Raw genomic sequence first — 27170 nt, forward strand, 5'->3', positions numbered from 1 at the left:
ACTTAAAAATCCAAACTATGACTTGATCACCTTGTCCAAACTTTCAACCTGTAGCTGAAGAAGCTTGAGCTCGACTACATCAACCATAATGAAGTTTCCCAGAGTGGAACAAGCAGAAGTGGGCGTCTCCTCATCCTCCCCAGAGGAACATCTCATTTCAACCCATCCTCCTCCAAACAACAAGAAGGTAAACATCATTGTTTTGGTTTGATATCTACTGGAGTGACTGTGATTTAAGTGGAACATTAGGAACTACAACACACACACACATATCTATATATAAACACACAGTGATAGTGATGGTGTGTTGGTAACAGCATCTTTTCTACACATCCATCCATCTTTGTATCTCCATCAGCTGGGGGGTGATGGCATTTGACAGCACAGCACAAAGCCCTTTGTTAAAGAGATTACTTTAATCTGTCTGAGGGGCGGGGGGGGATTCTATCATCATCGATGTTTGACAGCAGCTGATGGTTTTTCAGACCCTGTGTGTGTGTGTTCTCACTGCTGTGTAAATAAAAACAACACAACTCCACAAAGTTCATTCCCATCTCTGCCACTAGCATCTAGCTGCTGCTGCTGCTGCTGCTGCTGCTGCCGCCGCCCCCATCGCTAGCGACGCGATAGCCGACTAGCTGTTCGGAGAGAATAACGGTTTCCACTGCGGAGAACGAGCCTTTGTTTGCGGGTAGTTGTTCAAAACATGGAGCCTCCATGAGCAGGGCGATGAGGAGGTGGGTTTAACCACACCACGTTCCGTCGCTGAGCGGGTGTCCCGGTGTTGTTCTGTCCGGGAGGGTCAGAGCATCTCCGCCGCTGTGGCTAACAGGCGGCTAGCTCCGGAGCGGCCGGGCAGGCTGCGCTAGCGGCGGCCGGGGCCTGCCCTCCCTCTCCGGGGCTCCCCTCCCCGGTGGACCGAGGGGGGTGGGGGCGAGCCGCCGTGGGAATCGGGTGTGTGTTCCGCCGGCTCGCTCCCGGGCTCTCGGGTCTGTTTACCTGCTGATTTTTTGGGCGAAGGCGCGGCGTTCAGCCATGGCAGTGGCCGCTGATGTGCTGTGGATTCCCGGGCAGGAGGCGGACTGGCTCCGGTTTCCACTGCGACCGCAGGGGAGACGGGAGAATGGGAGCGTTTTACCGTAATGACCACGGCTAGGCGCAGCCGAACACACCCAGTGGAAAAGCTCCTGTGCGCCGTACTTACGGTAATACTGCACTGTACAAGCTGGACAAATTTAAAGGAGTAGTTCACCTGAAAATGAAAATGGGGATCGATTCTTCAGACGTAAACAAACAACAAAAGGGGGAAAAGCCTCCATTCTGCTCATGTGGTGTCATCCAAGTTTCCATAAGTGTCCACGTTCATTTTCAGTGAATAATTTCCCCAATTCCATTGTAATTGTCTTTAGTGCTCTGAATTAAAAACACCATAATTAGTTGGAAGTTATTCGTACATTACTCTTTAATTGTTTTTTTCCCATGTCTAACTCAAAGTCTATTTTGTATTCTGAGATTTACAGGCATATTGGTTTTCCCCCTGTGCAGTGATTACTTTGATAATCCCAGCAAGTCAACACAACATCTGTTATTCTCATGAAAGTGCCACACTTTGCTTAATTCAAGAAAAAAAGTTGTTTATATTTAGCTTTATTCAACAGATTAGTTGTAACTGTTATCAGGAGCTCAGAGGACTGTACATGGAAATACACAGAAAATCTCACCAATGCTGAAAGTACATCTGATCTGCACTTTAAATGGTAAAATGTATATACTAGGAAAGGTCTTTCAGGATGTTTGAATGCAGCCATAATAGGTTAGTTAAGGATAAATAGATGCACTTGATTTTAGTTGACCATCAACTTGGATGTGTCATAAGAAATCTCATGTATAAATGTATTTGCCAGCTCAAAAACATTTCAAATCATCTTGGTTTTATATACGACAAATATTTGCGTGTCTAGCACTACACACTTCCCATCCAGTTGTGGGGGCATTGGTATTGTTGTCTATATTTATGTGTTTGTGTGTTTGAGTGTGTTCTGGCCTTTGTGTGTATTTTATTGTACTTTATCTCGAGTCAGAATATCCAACACATCTTTTAACCTGATAACAAGTGATTGATACTGAAAAAGTGAAGTGATTGGAAGTGACAGACGTGTCAGAGCCTGGGTTCTAATCCTGACCCAACACGGAGCGCTTATTTTAAGACAAGAAACAACCAAAGCAGGCGGGATGTTAACTTGAGACATGGGAAACTGTCTAAGCGCCGCCCTCCTCAGCTACAACGGTGTATAAACCGAGCACCCATTTCCGGGCGGAAACACATAGACATCAGCTGACCCGAGTCTTCCACTTCCTCAGAGCCTGAACCCTAATGGACGGAGCGGCTCAGTGTCACAGCGCCGAGCGGACCACGGGCGATCGAACCTGTGTTACATGACCCGTGTCACACCATGTGAAGTTTAAACTGGGAAACAGCTGTGCGGCTGGGAGGAGGGGGGACACACATCTGGAGCAGAGAAACACAGAGGTAGAGGGGGCTGAGATTTCATGTGCCGGGTTATGATTGTGATGTGATGCTGCTCACACTTTAATCTTTGTGTGTTTGTTTGTGTGTGTCTGTGTGTGTGTCCTGTAGTGTGCAGTGTGGGAATGGGTCTCATCTCTTTCTGGTCCAAATGGAGAATAAAGGGAGCGACGAGGCGGAAAAATTGAAGACAAAGTTCTTGTCGGCCTGGAACAATGTGAAGTACAGTAAGTAGTTAGCTGGAGGCCAACACACACACACACACACACACACACACACACACACACACACTTACACACAGAAACCCTTTCCAAAAACACAGTACACACACACCCATGCTGGTGTCCTCTCTCTCTCCACCTTGTCTCTTATGCTCTCATGCATCACTGTAGTTATGTGTTGACCAATCAATTTACTCAATTTCTTAATTACCTATATTTGAAAATGTACAATGATGTACGATGAAATATTAGAGCCACGTTGAAGAAATAAAAAATAAGAAAGATTTCAATAATACAGTCATAATATTACAAGAAAATATCTCGTAATATTATGACTTTTTCCATGTGAAATTCTGACTTTATTTCCCTAATATTACAAGTTTCTTCTTGTAAAATTAGTATTATACTCTCTAAATCTCATACTATGTTTTTCTTCACCTTGACCCTAATACCAAAGGGTTTCACACGGCCTTAAAAAGTGAAACAGGAAGTCTAAACCGGTACTAGGGCTTAAATGCTTAGGTCTTAATTACGTTAAAGTTAGTTCCAGGCTACTTAGGACTCTGATGTTCTGTCATATCTGTCTTATAGCTCTTAAATTTTATTCATCATGGTCTTTAAAAGCCTTAGCCTTGTTGAAACCTGCAGAAATCATTTTGGCGTTTGAACAATTAAAATGAAGAGGTTCCTACAAGGAATCGGCACAAATAATAAAACATGTGCTAGTGTTCAGTGAGACAAGAACCTACTGCTGTTGAGTCAGACCTTAAAATAGTTATTTGTCACACTGTCCACATTGAGTTTGTGTGCATTGATTCATCTCACACAGATTCTATTGTTTCTGTTCACCTGCAAAACACGTTTACTGTCACAGGAGGAAACATGAGACTGTAGTGGGCAGGGATCTTTGGACCAAGCCAGAACATTGAGTGAATTATGGTTGTTAGGTGTGTCGATCAACTGAGTAAATACAGCATTCCTATTCAGACTGTTTTTGTCCTTCAATAACACCATAATAAGATAAGCTAATCTTTTATTATTCCCACAAAGGGGACATTTGTCTAGTCACTGCAGCAACAAGGACACTCAAGCATCAATAGCAAGAAAACATGCAATATAAACATAAGAAAGGATGAAAATAATAATAATATACAATGTATAAAGGGCCGTGCATGGAAAAATATTGAGATTGCACAGAAAAAAGTGTTGAAGATGCACTGACAGTTGAAGTATTTCACAATTTAAATTATTTGTCTTTGTCTTAAATTTGTCTTAAATTATGCATAACAAAAACAAAATGTTTACAGAGGATACTAAACTGTTATTCATTACCTTCTACATGTCAATATGTGAAAATACACCCAAGTTAATAATTAGTGCAGTTGTTTGTCTTTTTCTTTTATATTGGACTTTTTATTGTGTGTTTCAGGTTGGGCTCTGAAATCAAAGACCTCATTCAGTAGAAATTCCCCAGTGTTCCTTCTGGGAAAATGTTATCATTTCAAGGCTGAAGGTATATTACACACACAGACACACACACACACACACACACACACACACCGACACAGGAGCAAGAAGGACTTAAACATTGAAATAATTACCAGCACTTTATCCTGTTGACCAACTGGTCCCTTCATTTTGTGTTGAATAATAAAACATGGTTTTCTCCATCATCCACAAGATGAAAGAAAAGCCATTCACTCTTCATGATTTGACCTCCCGATCTTTTGTTTACATCAGATGACGACAGTCTCACAGACGCCTGCTGTGAAGCCTCCAATGACGACTGCGTCATGGGGAACGCTGAAGCTTTCCGGAAGGACTTTGCGTCTCGAGTGTGGCTCACCTACAGGGAGGAGTTCCCCCCCCTGCCCGGCTCCACCCTGACCTCCGACTGTGGCTGGGGCTGCATGCTGAGGGCCGGGCAGATGATGCTGGCTCAGGCACTGATTCTGCACTACTTGGGCAGAGGTGGGTGAGAGGATGGGACGTCACCTGACTTACAGTGGAAACCACATCACAGTGATGAGTCATCTTAGGCCCAAAACAACAACAAAAAAAAGTTTCTAAAAGTGGAATTAGATTGTTCACAGTTCAAAGTCAAGGCTGTGGCAGTTACATTGTGGAAGTCTGGACCCCAATACAGTTCGATGTGACGGGTGATAAAATGAAATGTTAATTTCTTATTTCTAGTAACATTCTTGATACTTTACATACCTAGAAAATAATTTAAACCAAAAAATCTGAGAAGGGAAAATCTATTTACTTATTTAGTTGCAAAATTATTTTACTTGCTGGAATCCTTGATCTAAGTAGATTCAGAATAATATGAATTTCTGGGGGGTGATGCCGCTATCAAAATAAAGGCGTAGAACAATTCCAATACCCACATAGCAGTCTCTCTCTCTCTCGCTCTCTCGCTCTCTCTGTCTCTCTCTCTCTCTCTCTCTCTCTCTCTCTCTCTCTCTCTCTCTCTCTCTCTCTGTCTCTCTCTCTCTCTCTCTCGCTCTCTCTCTTATGTATAAAAAAAATAACTATAAAACAACCAATATTTAATACTTGAACTTGTATGCATTGTACAAATATGTGAAAGGTTTACCCTGGCTCTAAAACGACGGGCTTCAGAAAGGGACTTTGTGCTGGAAGCTCTGGGATTTGAATATTCAGACAAGCTGGAACTTAAGGTTTTGAAAAAGAACATTAGTATCTAAAAACTTTCGTCCAACAGCATCTGTTAAATTGTCTTTGACGATCAAGGGAAGGAGCCAACGCGGCTGATATTTGGACACTGCCCGTCCTCCCGCAGCCCCCGAGGGACACTTCCAATCATCAGCTAAAGACCTAATTTAGTCACATGAAAATGGATTAAGTGGATTAAGGAGCAGGAAATCAGATTTTTCTCTGCAAGTTTGGAGTTTTCTCACTAGAAAGTTTAATTCAGTTGATGCAAACCATTCACAGAGAGCGAATCCCTCATACCTCTGTCAGATCTATCGTCTCTGAAGTGTCCTGGACTTTATGAGTCCGCGTAATGACACGTCAGTGCCGGTTTAATGCAGTCATTCAGAAAACAATATTTAAAACTTGTTCTTCTGTCAAATCTAAAATATGTCACTGATAATATATTTCTCTATAAAGTGACTAATTGCCACTTAAGGTTATTTATTGATCAATTTCACTTTGATTCACTTTGGATCAAGGTCATTTTGTTAATGACTTGGACTCTATTCTGGTTCGTTTTATAGCCGGGGCCCCTCCCACTCTCCCCGCCTCTGGATCCCCCCCTGTTTGTAAGAGTAAGGCAGCGTTAAAGTGAAATAGTGGGACACTCAATCTTATAATTGGACAGAATTACACTTATTCTGTTACAGAAGCACGTGGGGCTCTGTCTGTTTAAGGAAAAACTTTTAATTTCACAAGTTCTGAAAGACTTTTTCTTCTTCATGGTGAAAGGAAACTTTGATGTGTGGAATGAGGCTCAGATAGCAGACTCATGGATTCCTGGTCAAATTGGTGCCTTTCTTTATTTTCTATTGAGAATATCCGGGATTCTGTTCTCACAAATTTGATTTTAATTATGTGTGTTGTCATTTTACAGTAGTTTTGAGCTTATTGTATCAGTCAAGTCTCATTTTTAAAGATGTGGAGTTTTATCATAGATGCTTTTAGAACTTGGCAGCACCTCAGGAGGTAGAGCGGGTCGTCCACTAACCTGACGGTCGGTGGCTTGATCCTCGACCCCTCCGGTCTACATTCCGCAGTGTCCTTAGAGAAGTTACTGAACCTCAAAGTCCTGCTGGCGGCATATGAATAGTGTGTGACAGTAAAAGTGCTGCATATAGAAGAGCTGTATGGATGTGCGTGAATGGGTGAAAGCCACCTTTACTACAAAGTGCTTTGAGTGGTCGATAAGACTGGAAAAGATAAAGTGTAAATACTGTCCATTTAGTACATATATATTCTATGTTCCTCTAAAATATTAATCATTTTTCTTCCTCATAGACTGGACCTGGTCGGCGGCGCTGAACCTCAAGCCCTTAGATGCAGAGACGTGGACCTCCACTGCAGCCAAACGTCTGGTGGCCTCTCTGGAGGCTTCTCTGCAAGGTTCCCAAGGGCCCTCCGATCCCGGGTTAAAACCCATGCCTCAGACCCTGGGACCTGCAGAGGAGGCAGATGCACACCTGAAAGAGATGTACCACCGCACGCTGGTGTCCTGGTTCGGGGACAGCCCCTCGGCTCAGCTGGGCCTCCACAGGCTGGTCCGCTCAGGCCTGTCGATGGGGAAACAGGCAGGGGACTGGTATGGACCTGCTGTGGTGGCCCACATACTCAAGTAGGTGTACACAGTTTGATCTGAGGGTAATTATACTTGTGACATGTGACTCTCATCCACCTCAATTCTGTATTAAATCACACATAACACGTTTATGTGATATGCTCACTGAGAAATATATATGAAAATTCCCAATCCCTCAAAATCCTGATCCAAGTTGGCAGCAGCATTTTATGAGTTCCTCCCGGACTCAGACCTCGTCTTTCCACCGAGATTCATGCTAACCTGTCCAGTGGTTAAGTGTCAACCAACTAATAAACAAACGGACAAGGGTGAAAACATAACCTTGGAATATAAACAGCCATTTATTCAAAAATATGTCTTTGAGGAGATGCATTAATCACACAAATTGTTATTATCAGTAATAACAGAGGCAATATCAGTGGAAGAAGTATAATCTCCAGAATCTCTGTCCTTCACTCACTCTCTCTCTTTTCACTCTCTTCCTCCTCCTCGCTCTCTCTTAGGAAAGCTGTCGAGGAGGCGATGGACCCTGGCTTGGCGGGTATAACTGCCTATGTCTCCCAGGACTGCACAGGTATGAAAGATGAGCCTGATGATGATAAAACCGGAAACTGGACACAATGCAACTGACCCTTCTCCCTCCACTAACTCTCTGTGGAGCGGCTGAGAGTCGTGTCACGAGCGTCCGTTCCCCAACAAACACGTTCCAGTCCAAATCTACGACCACGTGCTCCAGCCTCCTCTTAACTGCTATGATCTGTGTTGTGATTCACGTTTGTCATCTCGATGTCCAGAGCAGACGTTAGCCGGTGTGAGAGAGTGAGCGTCTCGGTGGGTTGCAGCTCTGGTATCAGCCAGAAAAATCATGGTGACTTTAACTTGTGCACCACAGAGACATAGAAGCATCGTAGAATCTAGTTAAAGGTCAATAAGCAGCTTCATTGTCAGACAAATTTATTGAGAACAAATTTATTTTCAGGAATTAAGTCAATTATTGATGTTTAAATTCATTCATTATCCGTCAATTAGAAAGAATGCTAAATATTTGATGTTACCTGCTTTTACAAATGTGAGAATTTGTTGCTTTTCTCTGTTTATATGAAGGTGATTTTAATTATGTTATAATCGTTGATAAGGCAAATCAAGCAACATAGAAACGTGATATTTTACACTTTTTCGGACACTTTAGACATTTAATGGTTCATCGATTAATTGTGAGACATATAACAAAGTATTAACGGCCTATGGATATGATATCAATGTATTTTGACAATTGTTTGAAGGCAAAAATGAAAAAGAGGAACTACAAAAGACAGGATTCGTGTGTTTAACTAAACCTAAAAAACAGGAATGCTACAGAAGTGATCGCCCCCGAGGCTGATGCACAGACAACATGTCTGTTAAATTGACGAGGTGGGGGGGAGGGAGGGACACAGACAATATGACCTCCATCCTACCTTTGCATTATTGATCCTCCACAGTGTACAATGGGGATGTGGTTGATAGCCACGGGGCACCAGCAGCGGGGCAGCCCTCTGCCGAGCCGGCGGACGACCCTCCTCCTCTGCAGAGTGACCGGCCAGCGTCTGCCTCCACGCCGCCAGACAGCCGGGCGGTCATCATCCTCATCCCCGTGAGGCTGGGGGGGGAGAAGACCAACCCTGAGTATTTTGACTTTGCAAAGGTGAGGTTTTTAGAAGTCTGTTTTATTTTAATGCCATGTTTTTATTTGTACGTTTACATATTTACGAAAATAGGGGGAAGAGCAAATAGTGAATAGTGAGTTCAAAATATCAGTTTTTATAGACACTGATAATGTGTGGATAAAATGAAAGTGTTTCCTCTCATGTACGTTATATGTTTCTCTGTCTTTCTTCATTTAGAGCATACTGAGCCTGGAGTACTGTATCGGCATCATCGGAGGGAAGCCCAAACAGGCCTGCTACTTTGTGGGATTTCAAGGTGAGCGTGAGCGTAATGGAAAACAGAGAAAGACACACAGAGAGCGAGTAGCACATTATTTTGCATAATATACCCTTCTTACATGACGAGACAAAGTAAGTTAATGTATTCGTGTTTGCGTGGGGAAAACGGAGAGGAGTGGAGACGGAGGGGCGAGTGAAGCAGGGCTTACTTTATTCTCTGTGACCCATCAGAGTCTCGCCCATTCATCACAAGTAAACCTCCCAAGTTGTAAGCTGTAATTGATTTCCATAGGAGGCATGCATTAAATTTCATCTGGCCCCAAAGTGAGCCACTCTTCATCACCTTCAGGAGCCGGGAGGAACCTTCAGTTGTACATCTTGGCAGTCAATATTTACACATTTACATTTTACCAATTTGAAACACAGTGGTGGATGATGTCTAAATGACAAGCAATACATTCTCCCTGCCAGGGCTCGGCTCCGCGCCGCATTCATCACATGCAAATCATCGAATATAATTGCGTGTTTGTAAAAGTAATTCCAACCGACCAAAAATTAAATGACAACCACTTTTTTTTTTTGCCCCGGCTTAAAGATTGTGCTTGTACAAATGCATTTGATTATGTGGAATTTAATCCACCCTGGTGGATATTAAAAAGCAACAACCTTCTGGGAGGCATATTTGACGCACACAAGCCCAACTCTGGGCCGAGCTGGTGACTTTGAGCTACTCTGCATAGAAATTGGCGAGAGGCGCGTTTTTGTAATAATCCGATGTTTTTGAATAACTTGTCTTTTGTTTTGTCCTTGCAGATGACAGCTTGATTTACATGGACCCTCATTACTGTCAGTCTTTTGTGGATGTCAGCACCAGCGATTTCCCTCTGCAGGTAATGTGAAATTACACAGACGAGCTGACTGGGGCCTCAGTAATGTGAATTTAATAGTTTCTGTTAGTACTTAAGGGTATGAATCTTAAAGCAGCCCTCGGCCCAATTACCGAGTCCCTGTGCGCTGATTTATTTGCTGCTCAGATGTGTGAAGCTGCCACTTAAGAGAAATACGGCAAATACAGGATCAGGTAGCCTGAATATTTCAGCACCCATACATACAAATCAGCACATAGCAAATGTACGGCAACTTTGTTTTATGCTTTTCCGTGGCGTTGTATACAATATGACATGCAGCACAGTCGGGAATTTATCGACGCTGTGACAGCAGATAAATAGGATTTCATTCATCAGATGATGCAGAATACAACTTGTTTTGTGTTGACGCTGCCATGGAGTGTGGGTGCCCCCCCCCTTCAGTTTGACGGCTTCCTTCACATGCGTTCCGTCTCTTTGTGTCCAGTCGTATCACTGCCCCTCGCCGAAGAAGATGCCTTTCAGCAAGATGGACCCGAGCTGCACCATCGGTTTCTACTCGAGAAGCGTCCAGGACTACGAGAGGATCAGCCAAGAGCTGTCTAAGGTGGGGGGGTGCTGCTTGAACACAGGATGCTGGAAATATCACCCCGTCGAAGCCACCGATTTATTAGTCATATCACAATTTCTATCTTCTGTTTTGTGCAAAGGCAAATGACAGTATAACAAGATGACCAGTAGGTGGCACCATTTATCCATGAATCTGACTCACTGGCCTGCCACTCAGCAGATTGGCTCCACGTTGTAAACCAGTCTCCTCAAGCTTATACTGCCTCTGCTTAGAGGACTCTATTTCCATGCATTAGAATCAACCTAGTCGCAGCCTGACAGGGAATATACTTCTTGTTAAGTGTTCAAATTCAATGCAAACCGCTGTGAAATGCAAAGTGTGGCCTGAGCACCGGCACTTCCTCTGAAACACGGGTCAATTGTTTGTTCCAGGTGCTGCAGCCGTCAGCCAAGGAGAAATACCCCGCGTTCACGTTCGTGCAAGGTCACGGCAGAGATTACGACCTGTCGGCGGGCCTGACCCCGGAGAAGAGAGAGTGGCCCTTCATCCGTGACCCGAGCAGGACGGTCACCACCGCTGGGGACTTCGTGCTGCTCTGACAGGAGTGTTTTAAAAGACTGTACAGACGGGGAACTTCCTCCTCGTAAGGTGCAAACTGCCACGTCTGTTGTGACACTGAAGTTTTTTTAAGAACTGTTTTTGAACTTCATTCGGTTTCCTAATTCGTCCTGGAACCTTTGTTGCTGGGCACTTTTAGACCAAACTGCTGTTTTACTGGTTGTCCACTAACATGAGTGCACTGAGTAATTTGTCTGGAACACGGTGTGGAATTTAATCACGTAACATTTTGATAAACTCATCCAGGAAATAACAGCATTTAGGGGAACCCGTATTCTTTCAGCACCATTATTTGTATTTGTAGCTCAGCACTCCCATGTTAACATGCTTTGTGAATTCAGGTGTCATGCAGCAGTGTTGTCTAACTTTTTAAAGGTTTGTAAGGTACTTCACCTGTCGTACTTAGACGGAGATTATCAAGTGTAGATGTCAGCAGTGGCCTGAAGTCGAGGAGAAACCTTAATGAATCAACCTCTGGAGACAGTAAGACAGTAAGTAACTTAACAACATTTCAGCCACCTGAAAAACCTCAGCCACACGAGCACCTCATTCTGTCTCTTAGCAATAACCTGATAATAAGACTGTGTTCTCGTCCCGCTGGTGTTCATGTGGACTGAGTCGTGGAAAAGGAGGTGGAGGTGATGATGTTTGTGCTGCACCTCACGAAGCACTGCCTGTTATCAATCAACCTTTACAACAGGATGGTTTAAATGTACTGTATGTACAGAACATTTTAAATAAAATAAAAAAAAATCATGAATATTGTGAACTCAGATTCAGGGAATTGCAGTAAAGGAAGAAATACAATATAATTATTTCGGGTCATTATTGTTATTTGTATTTTGTTTATAACCGAAACCATTTGGTCGATTATTTCAAAGCATTTTGTCTAACATTTAATTTTCTGTTTCTTCTTTCTTTTGACGATCTATTGCAGATTTTACAAAATAATTTGAAGTACAGAACTGTACTGGTTATGAAATAGAAGTGAAGATGCACGCTTGAATAAATGTTTGGCTACGAAAAAAAACAGCACTTTAGTTCATCACTTCAAAGCTTTCCAACTGTTGAATCTTTCTCATGTGTTTTCCTCCATCACAACACCTGCATTTAGTTTCTTTAAGATCGGGGAAATAAATTAATTTCTGCAATTTAATGTTTTTTTTTTTTTTTCACACCGCTAGTTTGAAAAAAAACTGAATAAAGTAAAATACTTGACTTTCTCTATCAGATTTCTTCCCTCGGCTCCTGAAGAATAAGAACACCCCAGTTGGCTTCTTTCCCTCTGCTCGAGACAAACCACAGTCGTGTGCTGAGATGTATTCAATCCCTTTCTCTCCCAGTCAAATGTAGTAGATTAAAACTAATCGTACGTGCTAACCATCTCTACAGCCCATTAACCAGGGACCGGAAAAAATGTGACCCGGTGACACTGGCAGCAATTGTGTTCCTCTGCGAGGAAAAGAAAATATCCTTGTGTGCTGAGCTCTGTTGCCATGGATAATCTATCTGTTGCCCCCTTAGCTCGAGCTGTGCCCGACTGTTTTCCCGTACAATACAAATTCTTGTATTATGATGAGCCGTGCTTTTTAAAGGGGGGAACTGTCCTCTCTGGGCGGGAGCCAGGGCAAGGGTGAGGATGGATGGATGGGCAGAAGAGGAAGAAGAATTCTTCATCTGTCCTCTACCATGGAAAAGCAATGGCAAAGCGCATAAAGGCATCATTTAGATCCCCCCCGTCTGATCTGTGTGATCGTCCATGTTGTTTAGTTTTTTCTTTTTTGTGGACGGCCGACCGGCTATGTGGACCAAGCGGGAAAATCAAGTATGCAGGAGAAAAAAGGATGGAGAGGAAGAGGAAGGGTGGGATGGACAGGAGGGAGGTGAAGAGGGGGGGATGACACATTTGGGGATTTTTCTTGTCAGACACATGAAAGAGCATTTGTGCTGGGGGGCACAGAGCGCTCTGAGGGCTGAATGTTCTTCATGTATTTACAGGGGATGTATGAATATTTGATTAATGAGTCACAGGCTCAGGGGAAATGCAGCCGGCGAGTGGCTTTACAAAGCAAGCCGATATCTCACACACACGCACACACGCACACGCACACACACAAACAGACACATAAACCATGCCCTGCTGTTTAACGCAACCGCCTAAAGTGTCATTGACATTGCAGATTCCTGAAAATCGAATCTGCACCCAGGCAAATTCCTCACAAAGACGGAGTCCACAAGAGTCATTCCTCTGTTCCACAGATGCATGGTATGTAAGGGAGGGGGGGTGTCAAGACAGAGACGCCCAATAAAGATTTTATTTTGGTGTCATCCGCTGGAGGAAGTTGCTTGTGGGGTGCAGTCTCTTAGGGGGGATCATGCAATCGCTTCACATCGACCCCCTGATGACACTACACAGCTGGGACAAGAACTTCAGGACGTTACCCACAAAACCCAAAAGTGTGATGTTGATACCAAGTGAAGCCATTCAGGTCATTTAGGTTGGATTTTTATGAAAATGAAATCGGGAGAGAAAAGTGGAAACAAAGAAAGCTAGATGGACACTCTGAGAGCACAAACCTCCACCAAGGCTGATTGACCACTTTCTCACTATGTTGCATATTGAGATCAGAGACATGTCTTTCACAGATGGAACAGATGTAGCTGAGAGAAATATGAGTGAATATAAAGTATCTGGATAATAAAAATACTTATTTTGATTTGCAAAATCCCAGTTATTATTCAGGTCCACACCAACTTTCACCTGTTCTAGATATTACCACTCTCATGCCTGGTCAAGATCTCAAAAATTCACAAAAATGTCAACAAATTGAAAATCAATCGAGAAGTTTGCAATCTTAATATGAATCTTAATCTTTCTTGTTTTTTGAAAACAAACGGTGCCTCGGAAAACCAGACAAACACAAAAACAGGCATGCAGATAACACATATCTGTGATGGAATGACACAAACTATTTAGAACGCTCTTAATGCATCAGCTTCCTTTCAGGGTGCAAATGAAATCTCAGCACTGAGTCTCATGCACACACAGAGTCAACATACACAACATTTCTCTTTTCCATGACAATATTATCAAATTTGTGTCAGTAAGCTGCGCTGAGGAAGACGATGTGTGACGCACCACGGTGTCGTTTCTATTCCCTCTCACCCTGTGGCTCTCAGGATTTCCTCCAGCCACAATCACACCATGATGGATGACGCCGAGAACATCTGAGGGAATTAGATTTAACAAAAAAGGATAAGACACGGGGGGTGGGGGGGTTGTAGTGTGCTCCTGCAGTGTGTGTGTTTGTGTGCGAGTGTCAATGTGTGCGTGAAATCTTTAACAGCTAAAAAGTGATGTCTGGTCCTCTCCAGTCATAAGCAGTGTGTAAATTTATATGGATGAGTGTGTAGTTTACACATGTACGGCTTGTGTGTAAGTCATTCTAAATCTTAGGTGTCACTCTCCCTCCCTGTCTTCACACCAGGTGCAGGGGTGCTAGATTTATACCCGGTAGCCCTTGCCCACCCTTGTGGAATGCCATGCATCTTCAAACAGGTACTTCACTTTGAAATCTCATCTCGGCGTGATATCTCTAGGCGGCTAAATATATCCGGCTCCCGGATCCTGCAGCCGTCAGAGCGTAAATAGTGCCTGCGCTGCATCAGACTGCATTCAGAGTCTCCAGTCTGTCCACGCAACTGTCCACTTGTCTCCACCCGTCTCCTCCTATGCCCCCCCTCCTCCTCCTGCTCCTCACAGGAGCTCCTGGAGAAATGCTGAGGCACTGCATGCCTCACACATCTCTTCTGGGCTGAGGCCAGACAGATGTCACGATGCTGTGATTAATCAGCAGCTCCCAGGACAGGAGGGTCTGAGGGCGCTCCACCATGTGAACATGGCCTGCAGAACATACTAGGTCAGAGGTTCTTGAACTTTTTTCTTACTCCAAACTGCAGACACATACTTTTGCCTGGGTGAAAACTGCTTTTCTATCTTGTGCTGGGTGTTTGAGGAGTCGTCCGGAGCAGGAATGTTGCACCAGTGGCGGCCTGATGTTTGCAGAGGTGTTCATGAAACATTCAAAATATGACAGCAGGCAGTGTGTGATCCATGGGGCAAATTCTTTTCATTAATCTTGTCATAAAGGTATTTTTTAATAATGCAAAACTAATTTAAATTCAGAAACATTGATATAACCTCTTTTTTAATGACAGTTGGTTTTGTCCACTAGAACACAAATCAGTGAAACCAGTTTGATTTTTTTAAAGTGATGAAGGTGATGCATATATTTGCCATATGAGAATAAATCAAGTTTGAAAAAATTATGATTTCAACCTTATTGCCCAGATGTAACCCATGTGGAGTCGATACCTGAAGGTTAGTGGCTCCAGCCCATTGGGAAGCTGATAATGAATGAACGGATGGGAGGATGAATATTAGTAGTGATGGAGCCAATAAAATGAAAATAAAGGAAACTAACGAATGGTTTACAAATAAAACATTTGAACAAGACACCCGAGAAGCCTTGGATTTACAAGATTTGGTGAGATGCTCTTTCGAAGAACAACTTCAGGACTTAGTGTCAACAAACAGGAGATTGTTCTGAAGCATCTCCTGACTTTAATCAATCAATTCATTTTGTCATAATCCATTAAAGTGGCTCCTCCTCGTGAGCAGTGTTGGCGTGAAATACTATTACTTGTCTTGCATGCAGTTCTCATGAAACCTTATGTTTGATATTCAATAAAAAGTTGTGCACAATTTGTTTTTCGTACTAAGTGTATTTATGTGACCTTTCCTTGGAACATGGTCATTGGAGAGGCTTTGACAAAAATAACTTTGTATTTTTATACTCCCTAAAATGTTATTGATCTAATTTGAAGTCAAACATTCTGATTTAATGCGACCAATTCACCAACAAACTACAGACAAACCAAAGAGTCACAAATCCAAAGCTTTTAATGGAACTTATTGAATCAGTGTGGAAACTCCTGCTTTGCTTTATTTTGCAATGTAAAGAGAAACTTATAAACACACATTCAGCTCGTAGTCTGATGCTGTTTATCAGACACGTCCTCTCCTCCCACTCCTCCCACTCCTCCCACTGAGAGCCTTGCACCAGCAGAGGCCCAAAGCAACGCTCCTCTACCAGTGCCGGCTAACCTCACCTGGCTGTGACAACAAGAAGGGCACCGGAGTTAACATTTAGATAACGGATGTGTGTGCCGCTTTCGATTTCCTTTCCTGGTGACAGGGAATCTTAGGAGCACATCACGGGTTGTGTGTGTGTGTGTGTGTGTGTGTGTGTGTGTGTGTGTGTGTGTGTGTTTTTGGGGGTGGGGTGGGGCACGCCTGTGTGTTACCTGCATCTCAGGGGTGATGTGGAAGAACGCCGAAATTCCTCATTCTGCTGTCCTCTGAGGCATGGCCGGCCCTCTGTCAGCTTCTACTAACCAGATGCATCCGAATCAGGCGCCGGGGCTGAAGGCAGGGGATATTGCCTGCTGTGTAGCTGTCGACTTGTTTCTTATTGCATGCCTGTGTTGAGCCGGGTGGCAAGTGTTGTGTTGTGTTGTGTGTGTGTGTGGGAGGGTGTCAGCCCCTCTGCCGGGTGTGTGAATGTGTGTGGCAGGACATGCTACGGGTCCAGGGAGTGTATGTCATCCACCAGTCTTAGCTTTACCCGACTCTCGGATTGTAACTCACATCCGTCTCTGCCATGATGTGGCCTGTAAATTTTGTCAAGTTAGTATTCCTCTAACACCACCTAATGACACCGAGTGTGTGTGTGATGGTAAAAGAGTGTGTGTGACAAAGAGAGGTAAATCATGAGGAAATGTGACATGGAGCCACTTCTTTCTCTTTTTTTCTCTTATTCGATGAATGCATATATTAGTGTGTGTGTGTGTGTGTGTGTGTGTGTGTGTGTGTGTGTGTGTGTGTGTGTGTGTGTGTGTGTGTGTGTGTCTGATGTCCCCCATCCTGCAGATTTGTGTCTGTGTGTGATACTTTGCAATCTCATCTCCATCTATAACTCCTGCAGGCCCTGTGCACCATTATCACGCAGTTGCAATAAAAGCCACAGTAATTAAAGGGGATCCGGCCGTAATTGCCTCAGTGAATCAACTTAATCAGCACCTGTGCTCACAGTCGACCTAATGGTGCAATCTAACCTTTTAATACCCCAGAAATTAGAATTGTAAAAAATTATACACCTTGTGATCATTCTGTATTTTGAAACTCCTGAGTGGACAATGAGTGGACCATTGTCCAAGGCAAATATTACAGCTGCAGTCGGCTCAGTGTGCTGATGAGAGAGAGAGAGAGAGAGAGAGAGAGAGAGAGAGAGAGAGAGAGAGAGAGAGAGAGAGAGAGACAGAAAGAGAGAGAGTGAGGACTTGCCACAACTAAGTTTTTACATGTTTACAGTTGATCCTTGAATAAGTTGCATTAATGGACCGAACTTGTGAAAAGTTGTCAACAACATAGACTGTATATAAATGTGGACAACCCGTCTCCACTTCCTCCCACTATCCAGAAGTGGAGTTAAAATACCCCGGGTATGAACGCTGCCATCTTGTGCCGATGAAGTGATTAGGAGTCTGTGAGATAGTGATCGTGATGTGGAGCCACGCTGTTTTCATCGCATTAAATAAGTAACTCCTAATCACTGTGATAAGAACTATACCTAAAATGACAGAATCCATCTTTGAGAAAAATTTGTCCATGACTTTTATTATGTCCCATGATAATATGGAGGAAGCGTGGTTTATTACCTGTTCTGCAGCCAGCCACAAGGGGGCGACTGAGACACTTTGGCTTCACTTTCACGCTGGTGATCTTTAACTAATTAATTGGGTAGGATTGAATTTTTCCGTGCTATTCTCACGTTGACCAGACACTTGGAAGTAAAACAGCCTGGAGAGAACTTTTCACTGAAAAAAGTTAAACTAGCTTAAACTACAATGATCATAATCATCTTCCGTCTAACAAATGCATGAATTAAACTGCTTCAGCTAACTCAAGTTAAAATACCTGCTGTGCTCCTTTCTTCCAGAAATTGTTGGTTATAATAAATGATGAGTTACTCCGGCCGCAGCTTTTCAGTGAGGCAGCACAGCAGCTGATTTCCATAAAAGCTCTTCAAGTTCACACAATTGACCACAGACTGGTTCAGCAGACACAAGCAGGTAACAGGTTTGAAATTGGTCTGTGGAATAAAGTCTGTGGCACAACTCACAAAGATCTTGACCTAAATATAGTCTGTAGGGATGGTGGTTGAAATGGAATGCAAAGTAAGTGTGTGTGCATGTGTGTGTGTGTGTGTATGTGTGAGTGTGTGTAGTACGACAACCGCGTAAAAGCATCAGTGGCTTAAATGAGCTCACGTGCAGATTGTTTCTTCCTTGATGGTATTTAAATAGAAGTGTATGAGAGAGGTGTTCCACAACAACATAGATTTAAAGACACAACAGTATACACTATTAAACAACACGATAACAACCACAAGGAAAAAACACACATAACGACGCAGCTAAAAATCATGAATAAATTAGCACACCCATTACTCTCGCCGCGGCGGGCCCACGGCCTCATTGAAATATAGGTCTTTTCAACACATATACCTAATATACTAAAAAAGAACATTTAAAATGATTCAGTGGCTTCTGTGAACGCATTAATTTTCAGTACTAAAAATATATTTTTAAGCAGGTCTTGGTCGCTGCTTTTCTCTTGTGTGGAATGCGTAATGGATTCCTGTGTGATCCATTACTGCTGATGAGGGAGCGGGAGATAAAGAGTCTGCGGCGGCGGCAGCCACCCGGGGTTGTTCTTCTTTAAATGAAGTTTTAATAAAGAACGACGGAAAGGCTGCACAAGGTCAATTATCAGACTGGGCCCGGGATCCGATGCTCTCTCCTCAGACCCTTAGTTAACCATAGTAGCTGTCAGTCACAGCCTGCTGATCCACACGTTAGAAGCGTGAGATGCCCAGACGAAGGCTGAAGCGATCTATCCCACACCTCCGTGTCGGTGTACGTTGACTGTTGACTATTTTTCGTCCTGACTGGCACATAAGGTCACCACTGTCACAGACAGGCAAATCAGGAGCGCTGACTGCGGTTGACGTTCATTTGTCAGCGGCCCTCGTTGAGGAGGATATCTCTTTATGCATCGAGAATACGTTAAAAGTCACTGGGGGAAGAGGTGGAGATATTAATATCATCCGTCCGGGTGCTCGCTGGGCGTTGAAAGTTGAAAGCCCCCCCCCCCGCCCCATCTCAAAGAGTGAGGTGGATTTAATGTACAGGGTGCTTATGAATACACTTATGTATTCATTTGAGCAATAAACGCCGGGCTGGGTCCCACACAGAAAAACAAACTGCCTAGCTTCCGGCAGCCATTTTAATTAAATGCCATGGATTGTCAAATTTATCGATCCCCCCCGCTCCCCTGACACAAGCTTGAAGGATTGTCCTGTTCCATTTCCATATCTTGAGCGGGTTCGGCTGCTAATGTGAGGTGAGGGATGGAGGGAGATGGAGGTCTGCTTGGCTAAAGCGGGCCTGGCTGGGGTTGGAGGGGGAGAAAGCGGGGGGGGGTAAGTGGATGCAGATAGGCTAAAGGGGGAGGAGGGGGGGGGGGGGGGGGGGGGGGCACATGTCCTGAAGCGGTAGCCTCAGAGCCTCACTCTCCCTCGCTCAGAGCGGCTCTGTGTACAGATGGGTGTCTGACAGGCCTACAGCTGTTCCCCTAATTGTTCATTAAGTGTTCTATTGATTCCCTTATTTCGAGTACATGTGTCTTTCAGCCTCCATGTGAAGTGGCGGACACACATGCCACAAACGCACACACTCACACACACGCACACACACACACACACACACTCACATTTACTCACACCTACACACATCGTGGCCGGGCCGAGATGACAGGACCGCTTCATGCTGGAAATGCGAGCTGCCACTTCTAATCCCGGGCTTCTCTCTCCGCGGGGTCCGGCAGGGCCTTGACGCACCAGGCTTTTATTTTCCAAACTTTTAGCATCAATCAATTAAAGTGCTGGCAGCAGCATGGAAAAATGTTTAATTCCTTGTTAAGCAGCGGCAGCCTCAGATTGCACCTGGCTGATAAGGGAGCTTGTGTGAGTCTATTAGATCCTGATACTCTTGCCTGATTACTCGGGGAGAATACAAGCTTTATTTTAGGGGGAAGAAGATGGAGAAAGATAGTCCGGAGGAGAGCAGAGGAGAAATGAAACTCAGGCTCAGCACTGTCATCTTGAGGCAGATCAGATGTGATCTTCTGTTGTGGATTATGCCATTCACTGGGAGCAGCTCTGATCCACATTTAATCTGCAAGCAGAACAGATAAAAACCCATTCCAGGGCCCGTGCTCCGGCATTAATCCTCTTTACAAAAAAAAAAAAAAATTGCATGAAATGAAAAGTTATTTAAATTTCCATAAGGAACAGATTCGTCCTTTGACTGTTCTAAGTGCACCTTGCTCTCTGTAGCGTTGTCAAAGTCTCCCAGAGCGGCCGTATCCTACGACATCCACTTGACGCAACGCGAGATGGAAAGAATCTGACAAAACCTGAGGTGATCGAGACAGAGTTTCCCTCCGTGTGGGCGATAGAGCACGGCCATGCAGAGCTCGTACAGAGGGAGGCAATTTGTCTCAGTGCTTTTTATGAATTTATAGAAAAAGGCAGCAAATAGAAAGGGTAGTGTTATATGGACTGGTCAACGCTAAAGGGAGAAAAATCACCAGACAAACTGTAACCATTTCTCTTTTTTACCCCCTTTGTTCTAAGCCTCACAATTTGGCTTTCAAATTGGACTTAGCGCTTCAGTGAGTCAAGTCATATACTCCCAGCCCGGTTGGTCGTCTCCATTTCTTGGGCGAGGGAAATTCTGTTGGCCCTCCTGCGTTGAGTGGAGTGATAATGTTCTCTGTAAAACACAATCAGTCACCTCCCTCCTTGCCTTTGTATAAGCCTCGAGGACCCCCAATCAATACTGGCTGGCTGGGTGACTTATCATCGTGGGCCGGCCGCAGAGCTGAGTCGAGCTGAGCGGGGCAGGAGACAGCGGGCTGCATCCTGATGCAGACGTGAGGCGAGGCCCCGACGCCGACTTGCCCACGAGGCAGTGACCAATTTGTTGTGAGCCAACACAGGGAGGGATGGTGGGAAATATCTGAGAGAGGCCATGACACACTCACTGTTTGTACACTTTTATGCAAGATAAAGTTGATGCGTAGATTTAGGAGGAATCCATGGTGAGAGATTCATGTTTCCATTTGTGCAAAGTCACCTGAAACTCATCATAAAGGTCACCTCCCCCATGTTGGTGGATTGGACTTCTGCACAGACTCTGGCTCTAGATGACGTCAAAAGGAAGAACCCATAGAGATTTAACTTCAATTTTTGTTAAATGGTAGGAAATGCAGACGTGTTGTCCATCATATACAGTCAATGGTTCTCTTCTACACAGGCAGCCATGTTGCACCACCATGTTTCTACACTAAACCAGTAAGGACAAACCTTGAGGAGACATTCTACATGTCAAGTGAATAGAATATATCTACTTTAATAATTAAAGTCATTAAAGAGATCCAATCTGTTACAATATTTGGGTTACATCAAGCCCATTAAAAAGCCAAGCGAGCCACTGGGAGGTCCTGAACAGCCTTGTGTATGATGTTGTTAAACTCCAACACTGCTGCCGACACCGAGAGAGCTTTAAGAACTTTAATCTGGCCGGAGCACAGCCAAGATCGCTGCTGCTGAAGGCCACACAGGATGATGTGTGGTCCTGAGCGGTTGTCTCCTGGCCTTGCTTGCCTCTGCAGTTTTAAGACAATACTTTCAAGGTCTTTACTTAACACTTACACTGTTGTCTTTCTGATGTTATACCACGAACGTGAGCTCAACGCTCAAGACAACGTGAGAAATAGAGTGCACTGGCTCGAAAATAACGATTGATTCCAAACTGAGATGAACACGGTTGTGTTTCCAAATCACAAAAATCCTGATTTCAAGGCACTTTAAATTACAGAGGGAAACCAAACAAGTCTCATAATGAACAAACTTCCCTTTTTGACCAGTAGAAACTTCCAACAGAGCCAGACTTGGACCAGACTTAAGAAATGTGAAGAGAGAAGAAAGCGAGATAGAAACCAGGAGCAATTATTACAACTTACAATCTTATAGATGTAATAATGTTAATAATAATAACAGCTGAACAAATTAATAATAATGAATTTTCCCATGATCCAGAGCGGCATCAACATTTAAGAGGTTCTTCACCGACCGATCCTTCCATTAGTTAAAAACGCTGCAAACTAACAAACAACAACAAATGGCAACGAACACATAATCTCTTTTGGGAGGTAATAATAATGTTATTACTGATAAAAAATAATACAACTTTTGCCTTTGTACAGACAGAGGTTTATTAATTGGTCTACAAAAGGTCTGGCTTAATTCACCAGGTTTCACCAACTTGTTTCTATAAAATCAACATAATATTACAACTTATGTCGATTGAATTTGTCTATTTTTACATATAACATTTTACTGCTGACCTTTCTACCATTTTACTGATGTTGCACTTATTACATTTTAAGCTGGACAACTTTTCATTTGGTGGTGAATTTGTTGTTTCGTTGTACATCAGATCATGTAAATATCAATCAATTACATTTCCATAACATTATTGTTTTAGCATTTACCTGTATACCTACAAAATCTAATTGGACAAATGTCATTCAAATATCACTCCTTGTGTTTACCTTAAAACAGGATTCGCTAACTCATTGCTAATTTGCGAGCGTATGCAGGACCAGCAGCTGTCTGAAGACTCGGTGCAATCAAGGAAATCACATGAACCAGTTAATTGAAAAAGAAAAAGTTAATAGGCCACCACTGAATATGCATTTGAACTCATTAATTTTTGCAAAGTGTGCTGAGCACATGTTGGAATCAATGATCTGCAAATATCTGGCTTCCTCCTCAGCTTTTGCTATTGTGATTTTAATAGAGTGATGTTTTGAATTCAAGTCAGTAAATGATAGCGAATAAATATTAAGGACTGAGGGTGACATCAGGAATGTTTGTACACTGCGTTGTATAATGATATTGTAATATTTCAAATTTCACGTTTTTCATTTCAGATTGTCTCTATTTTTTATTTTTAATAGTTAATTTATTTTATTTCTCATTGCCATTTTCCCCTATCTTATCTTATGTTCTCTTCTCTTCTCTTAGGAGCAGTTGTAAGACAAGGACATTATAGACTCATGGGAGATAAACTGGTTACTGAACACACCAGTGGACTGGAGATGAACCAGCAGACGTCTCATCTGCTCAAATCCAACGTTTCCGTGGCCCGTCTGTTCCACCGGTGACGAAGGGGGCTGCAGTTGGAATTGTCTTTAACTTTGATGATGTTTGCAGCCACGCAGGCCTGTTAATGGCCCCTGATCGTCCCGGTGAAGACAAGATGTTGACATTTGCGATGTGTTCGCAGTCCAGGGCTTTGCTTTAGTCATTATGCTAATTCAACCATTATACATCCGGGGGTATTAATGGGACTGACGCAAGTGATGTTACAGGTAAAGGGCTGTGAAATGGTCTGTAAACAGAGGGAATTGATTCCAAGGCTGAGGCGATTGTCACCAGCCGGCACTGAACTGCACAGATAGCCTGCTCCTCCTCCCCGTCTCCCCCCCCCCCCCTCTCCTCCTCCTCCTCCTCCTCCCTCCTCCCTGTCCAGCCTGTCAAATAGTCTCCGACAGCATTCAGCAGAGGCTGTCAGGGGCCATCAAAAAGGTACCCAAACACAGCGTGAAATGCCGTCTGCTTACAAAAATGAGACTGGATCCGGATCAATACAGTTTACCCCACTTGCCCGACACCAGAGCGCATCCATCTGCTAACACCAGCGTGGGCCCGGCCCCTCGGAATCGGCTGTAGCTCCACCGCCCTGGTTCTGCAGCCAGCTCCCTGTCACACAGAGGTTTGGACTTATTTTACACAAGCATTGCTTCTGAAAGACTCAAAAGATGATGCACACGTTTATGTTGTGAGTTTGACTTGCGGATCGGGGCCGGATTCTGTGGACGGACCAATCTGACTGAGAAATTCTTAGTTTTGTTTTCAATGATATAATAGAGACAGACGTTAGCCGTAGATAGATCCAGGAAAAAAGCAAACAACAGTACCTTTGTGTGTTCATGGTTTAAACTGTTATAACAATAAGTGTCTTGTGTTACTGTTAAAAAATTGAAACGACTTCAGCTGAAATTGTGTTATTCTCTGTTTAATTGTTTTATACTTTATGGCCCATTTTAACTGAACACTGTGTCGTAGCTCGAGAGGGAACCTGCTGATGCTCCATCTCACATTACTCCATCACAATTACACTGTTTCACATTCCTTTAACAAATTAATATTTACAAGACCCAAGCCGATTGATAAATTATTATCAGATCTCATGCATAGCTTATTGGATGGTCTTATGCATCATATACCAGCGAGTGGCTCATTTTAGCTGACTCCATCACGTGTCTTATAGTTTTGTGTTGAGTAACATACAACAACAGTTATGTTGTATTATGAGGCATTAGAAGACGATGATAAACAATACAAGTACTTCCACTACATGAACAGCAGTACTGAAACAACTCTTACACAAATTTTAAATACTTTACCAAACACTGTGTACTGATAGTAGGGCTGTGACTAACTCTTAGATATTATTATCATTTAATCCATTAATCCACATCCTATTTTGTCAATTAACATATTGATTTGATATGATCTGAAAACACCATCACAGTCGTCTGAAGCTCAAGGGGACGATTTTAAATTGCTTGTATTGTCCAACTACCTTTCCACAAATCAAAGACGTTACGTTCACACAAGTAAAAAACCGAGGAACTGGAATTAAATTATAGCGAAAGAAATTATCAAAATAGCTGATGATGAATTTTTATTTTAACGATTGCGGCTCTAACTTCTACATGTATTAAAATATGTGTGATATGATGGCGTAAACTTGTCGGAATTCCTGTAATGAAACGTTTCATGATGTCGGCTCATTCATTAAATAATAAGATGAAATCCTTTGCTCAAATTAAAATACCTTTTTATGCCTTATAAATACTGGGCAGCCCAGACATCACATTACCGAGGCAGCCTAACAGCCATCCTGTAACAACAGGGGGAGATGACCATTGGCTGTCATGTTCATTTAGCTGTGGCTGAGCTCACAGAGCAGGGAGCAGGCTATAAAGCTGGACCTGCACTGCCACACAGTAATTGAATTACTCTACCGTCCCCCCTTGTATTCATTTATTGTTCTGAAATCTGCTAGTGATGGTGAAAACGGGATGTTTTGGAGCCAGTCCTCCCAGTCCGGAGGGAGAGAGCACTCCGACAAAAAGGTCCTCCACCGAGTATATCTCTTTTATAATAACCATTTGCAGAGCAGTCTGGCCTTGTGTGCTTATGTCCGTCAATCCAGGTGTCGCGGTTAACACGGATATCAACTAACAGCCTGCTAACCAGATCTGTCAAAAACATGAGGCTAATAATTACCTGCTTCTGTATTGGGGGTCAGGGGGGGGGAGGCGCCACATAATAAATCTGCTGTATTCATCCAGAGAAAATTCCTCTTTTTTTTTTTCTTTCTCTTGATAGGGTTTGAATACGAAGCCCAGGCTAATAAAAGATTGGCCTGTCATAATGAATCAAGAGGGCCAGTGTCAGGTAGGTAGTGTGAGTCTATCCTCTCACATATCCATCTCTGGAACAAGCCCCGGTGTGTGGACGCGGGCGCAGAGCGGAGACCGGTCGACACCCTACCTGGCTCCCTCGGCTGAAATTAACTTGGGCCCAGGAGAGAAAGGGAGACAGTGTTGGGAGCGGCGTGGCTTCATCTTCTCCCCGCAGTGAGCACCGCCGCCCCGGAGGGACACCAAGACGGATCTGCATGCCACTCGCTATCCTCCGCTACCTGCCTCAAATTTATTATTGTGGCAAGTCAGCTTCCCCAACAGCAACTTGGAGGACTTTTCAAACCTAAATGGTATCTGCAGGCGGTCAGGAGACACATGGAAATCATACACACACACACAAACACACACACACACACACTGTTCCTGTCACACACACTGAGGTGGGGAGAAGCTGCATCAAAAAGTAATCATGGAGATCAGAATACAGCTGTCACCGGCGCCAAACAAAAAGTGATGCCTCTGATGAAGTGCTCCGCTCTCTCAGAAGCAGGAAACACTCGGCAACTTTTCACCCAAAGTTTGTTGGCTCTGATGAAGCCGTGTAGTGTGTGGGTCATCAGCGTGGCTCGGTGGGCTCAGTCATGACACACACAGTGTTTGTGAAGCTGTGCCTCACCTCAACCTGCGTCGTATCTCATCCTCCTCTGTCGACCACTAGTTCCTGTCCCTTCAGACTGTTGACATTCAGCCAGTGGAAACAATGGGACTGGGCTAACTTGGGTTTGTGGTAGAAAACAATATGATCAATAATTTAGTTATTTTCATTTCCAGTTAATGAGCTGATTATTATGTTTTCATCTCGGTTTGTTGGTTAGAAGGATTTCACCAAAACTACGGGATGGATGACCATGATCTGGGGTAAGAACCAATCAATGGTGCGGATCTGAAGGAGGTTTTGGATCCTGTTTTTTTTTCTTTTTTTTACATTTTCGTTGATTTCTCTTTATGAAAGAAAATCATGGATCAGGACTGATATTTTTGATTCGCGGCGATTCGTTGCAGATCAAAATAAAAAATCTGTATTTAGAAAATTTCAATGTGATTTCAGTAAGGGGATAATGGGCCATGGTGGAGGTGTGTCCTCTCTTCTCGTTTTGAATAATCAAATGGTTGATCTTTAAAAAGGCCCTGATTAATTAATTTATATTATTTCAATATTCAGATATTAATTTTCTTTTAAAATTCTCACATTAGAGAAAATGCAATCTGAGATCTGCTTTCCCCGATAAAATAATTAAACGATTAATTTATTATCGACATATAGTACTTTCCCCCATTAGTGTTGAAATAATTGCATTTACATAAAAAAAAGTTTGGCAACTTCTGTGTT

At 43.4% G+C, this 27170-nt stretch overlaps 2 protein-coding genes across 14 annotated transcripts in view; one reads left to right on the top strand and one right to left on the bottom strand.

Moving 5' to 3' along the window:
• Nucleotides 1-1098, bottom strand: part of dock7 (dedicator of cytokinesis 7) — a 43445-nt gene extending 42347 nt beyond the window's left edge. For 9 of the 13 annotated variants that reach the window (XM_062396105.1, XM_062396104.1, XM_062396103.1 and 6 more), the window contains exon 1: nucleotides 1000-1082. In XM_062396105.1, the coding sequence (XP_062252089.1) occupies nucleotides 1000-1037 (38 nt within the window). In that variant the 5' untranslated portion in view covers nucleotides 1038-1082. Of the gene's footprint in view, nucleotides 1-999 lie in introns of all 13 variants that reach the window. The other 4 variants (XM_062396108.1, XM_062396095.1, XM_062396107.1 and 1 more) reach the window with 2 other exon arrangements.
• Nucleotides 1099-2174: 1076 nt separating this feature from the next.
• atg4c (autophagy related 4C, cysteine peptidase) lies at nucleotides 2175-12247 on the top strand. The gene is made up of 12 exons (XM_062396111.1): nucleotides 2175-2287; nucleotides 2362-2530; nucleotides 2639-2754; nucleotides 4178-4261; nucleotides 4489-4719; nucleotides 6751-7084; nucleotides 7552-7622; nucleotides 8530-8732; nucleotides 8932-9010; nucleotides 9787-9863; nucleotides 10327-10446; nucleotides 10842-12247. The coding sequence occupies exons 3-12, from the start codon at nucleotides 2679-2681 to the stop codon at nucleotides 11007-11009; spliced, it is 1443 nt and encodes a 480-aa protein (XP_062252095.1). The 5' UTR covers nucleotides 2175-2287; nucleotides 2362-2530; nucleotides 2639-2678; the 3' UTR covers nucleotides 11010-12247.
• The last annotated feature ends 14923 nt before the right edge of the window (nucleotides 12248-27170 follow it).

This window comes from Platichthys flesus, chromosome 9, assembly GCF_949316205.1.
Source record: "Platichthys flesus chromosome 9, fPlaFle2.1, whole genome shotgun sequence".
In the NCBI taxonomy this organism is placed as follows: Eukaryota; Metazoa; Chordata; class Actinopteri; order Pleuronectiformes; family Pleuronectidae; genus Platichthys; species Platichthys flesus.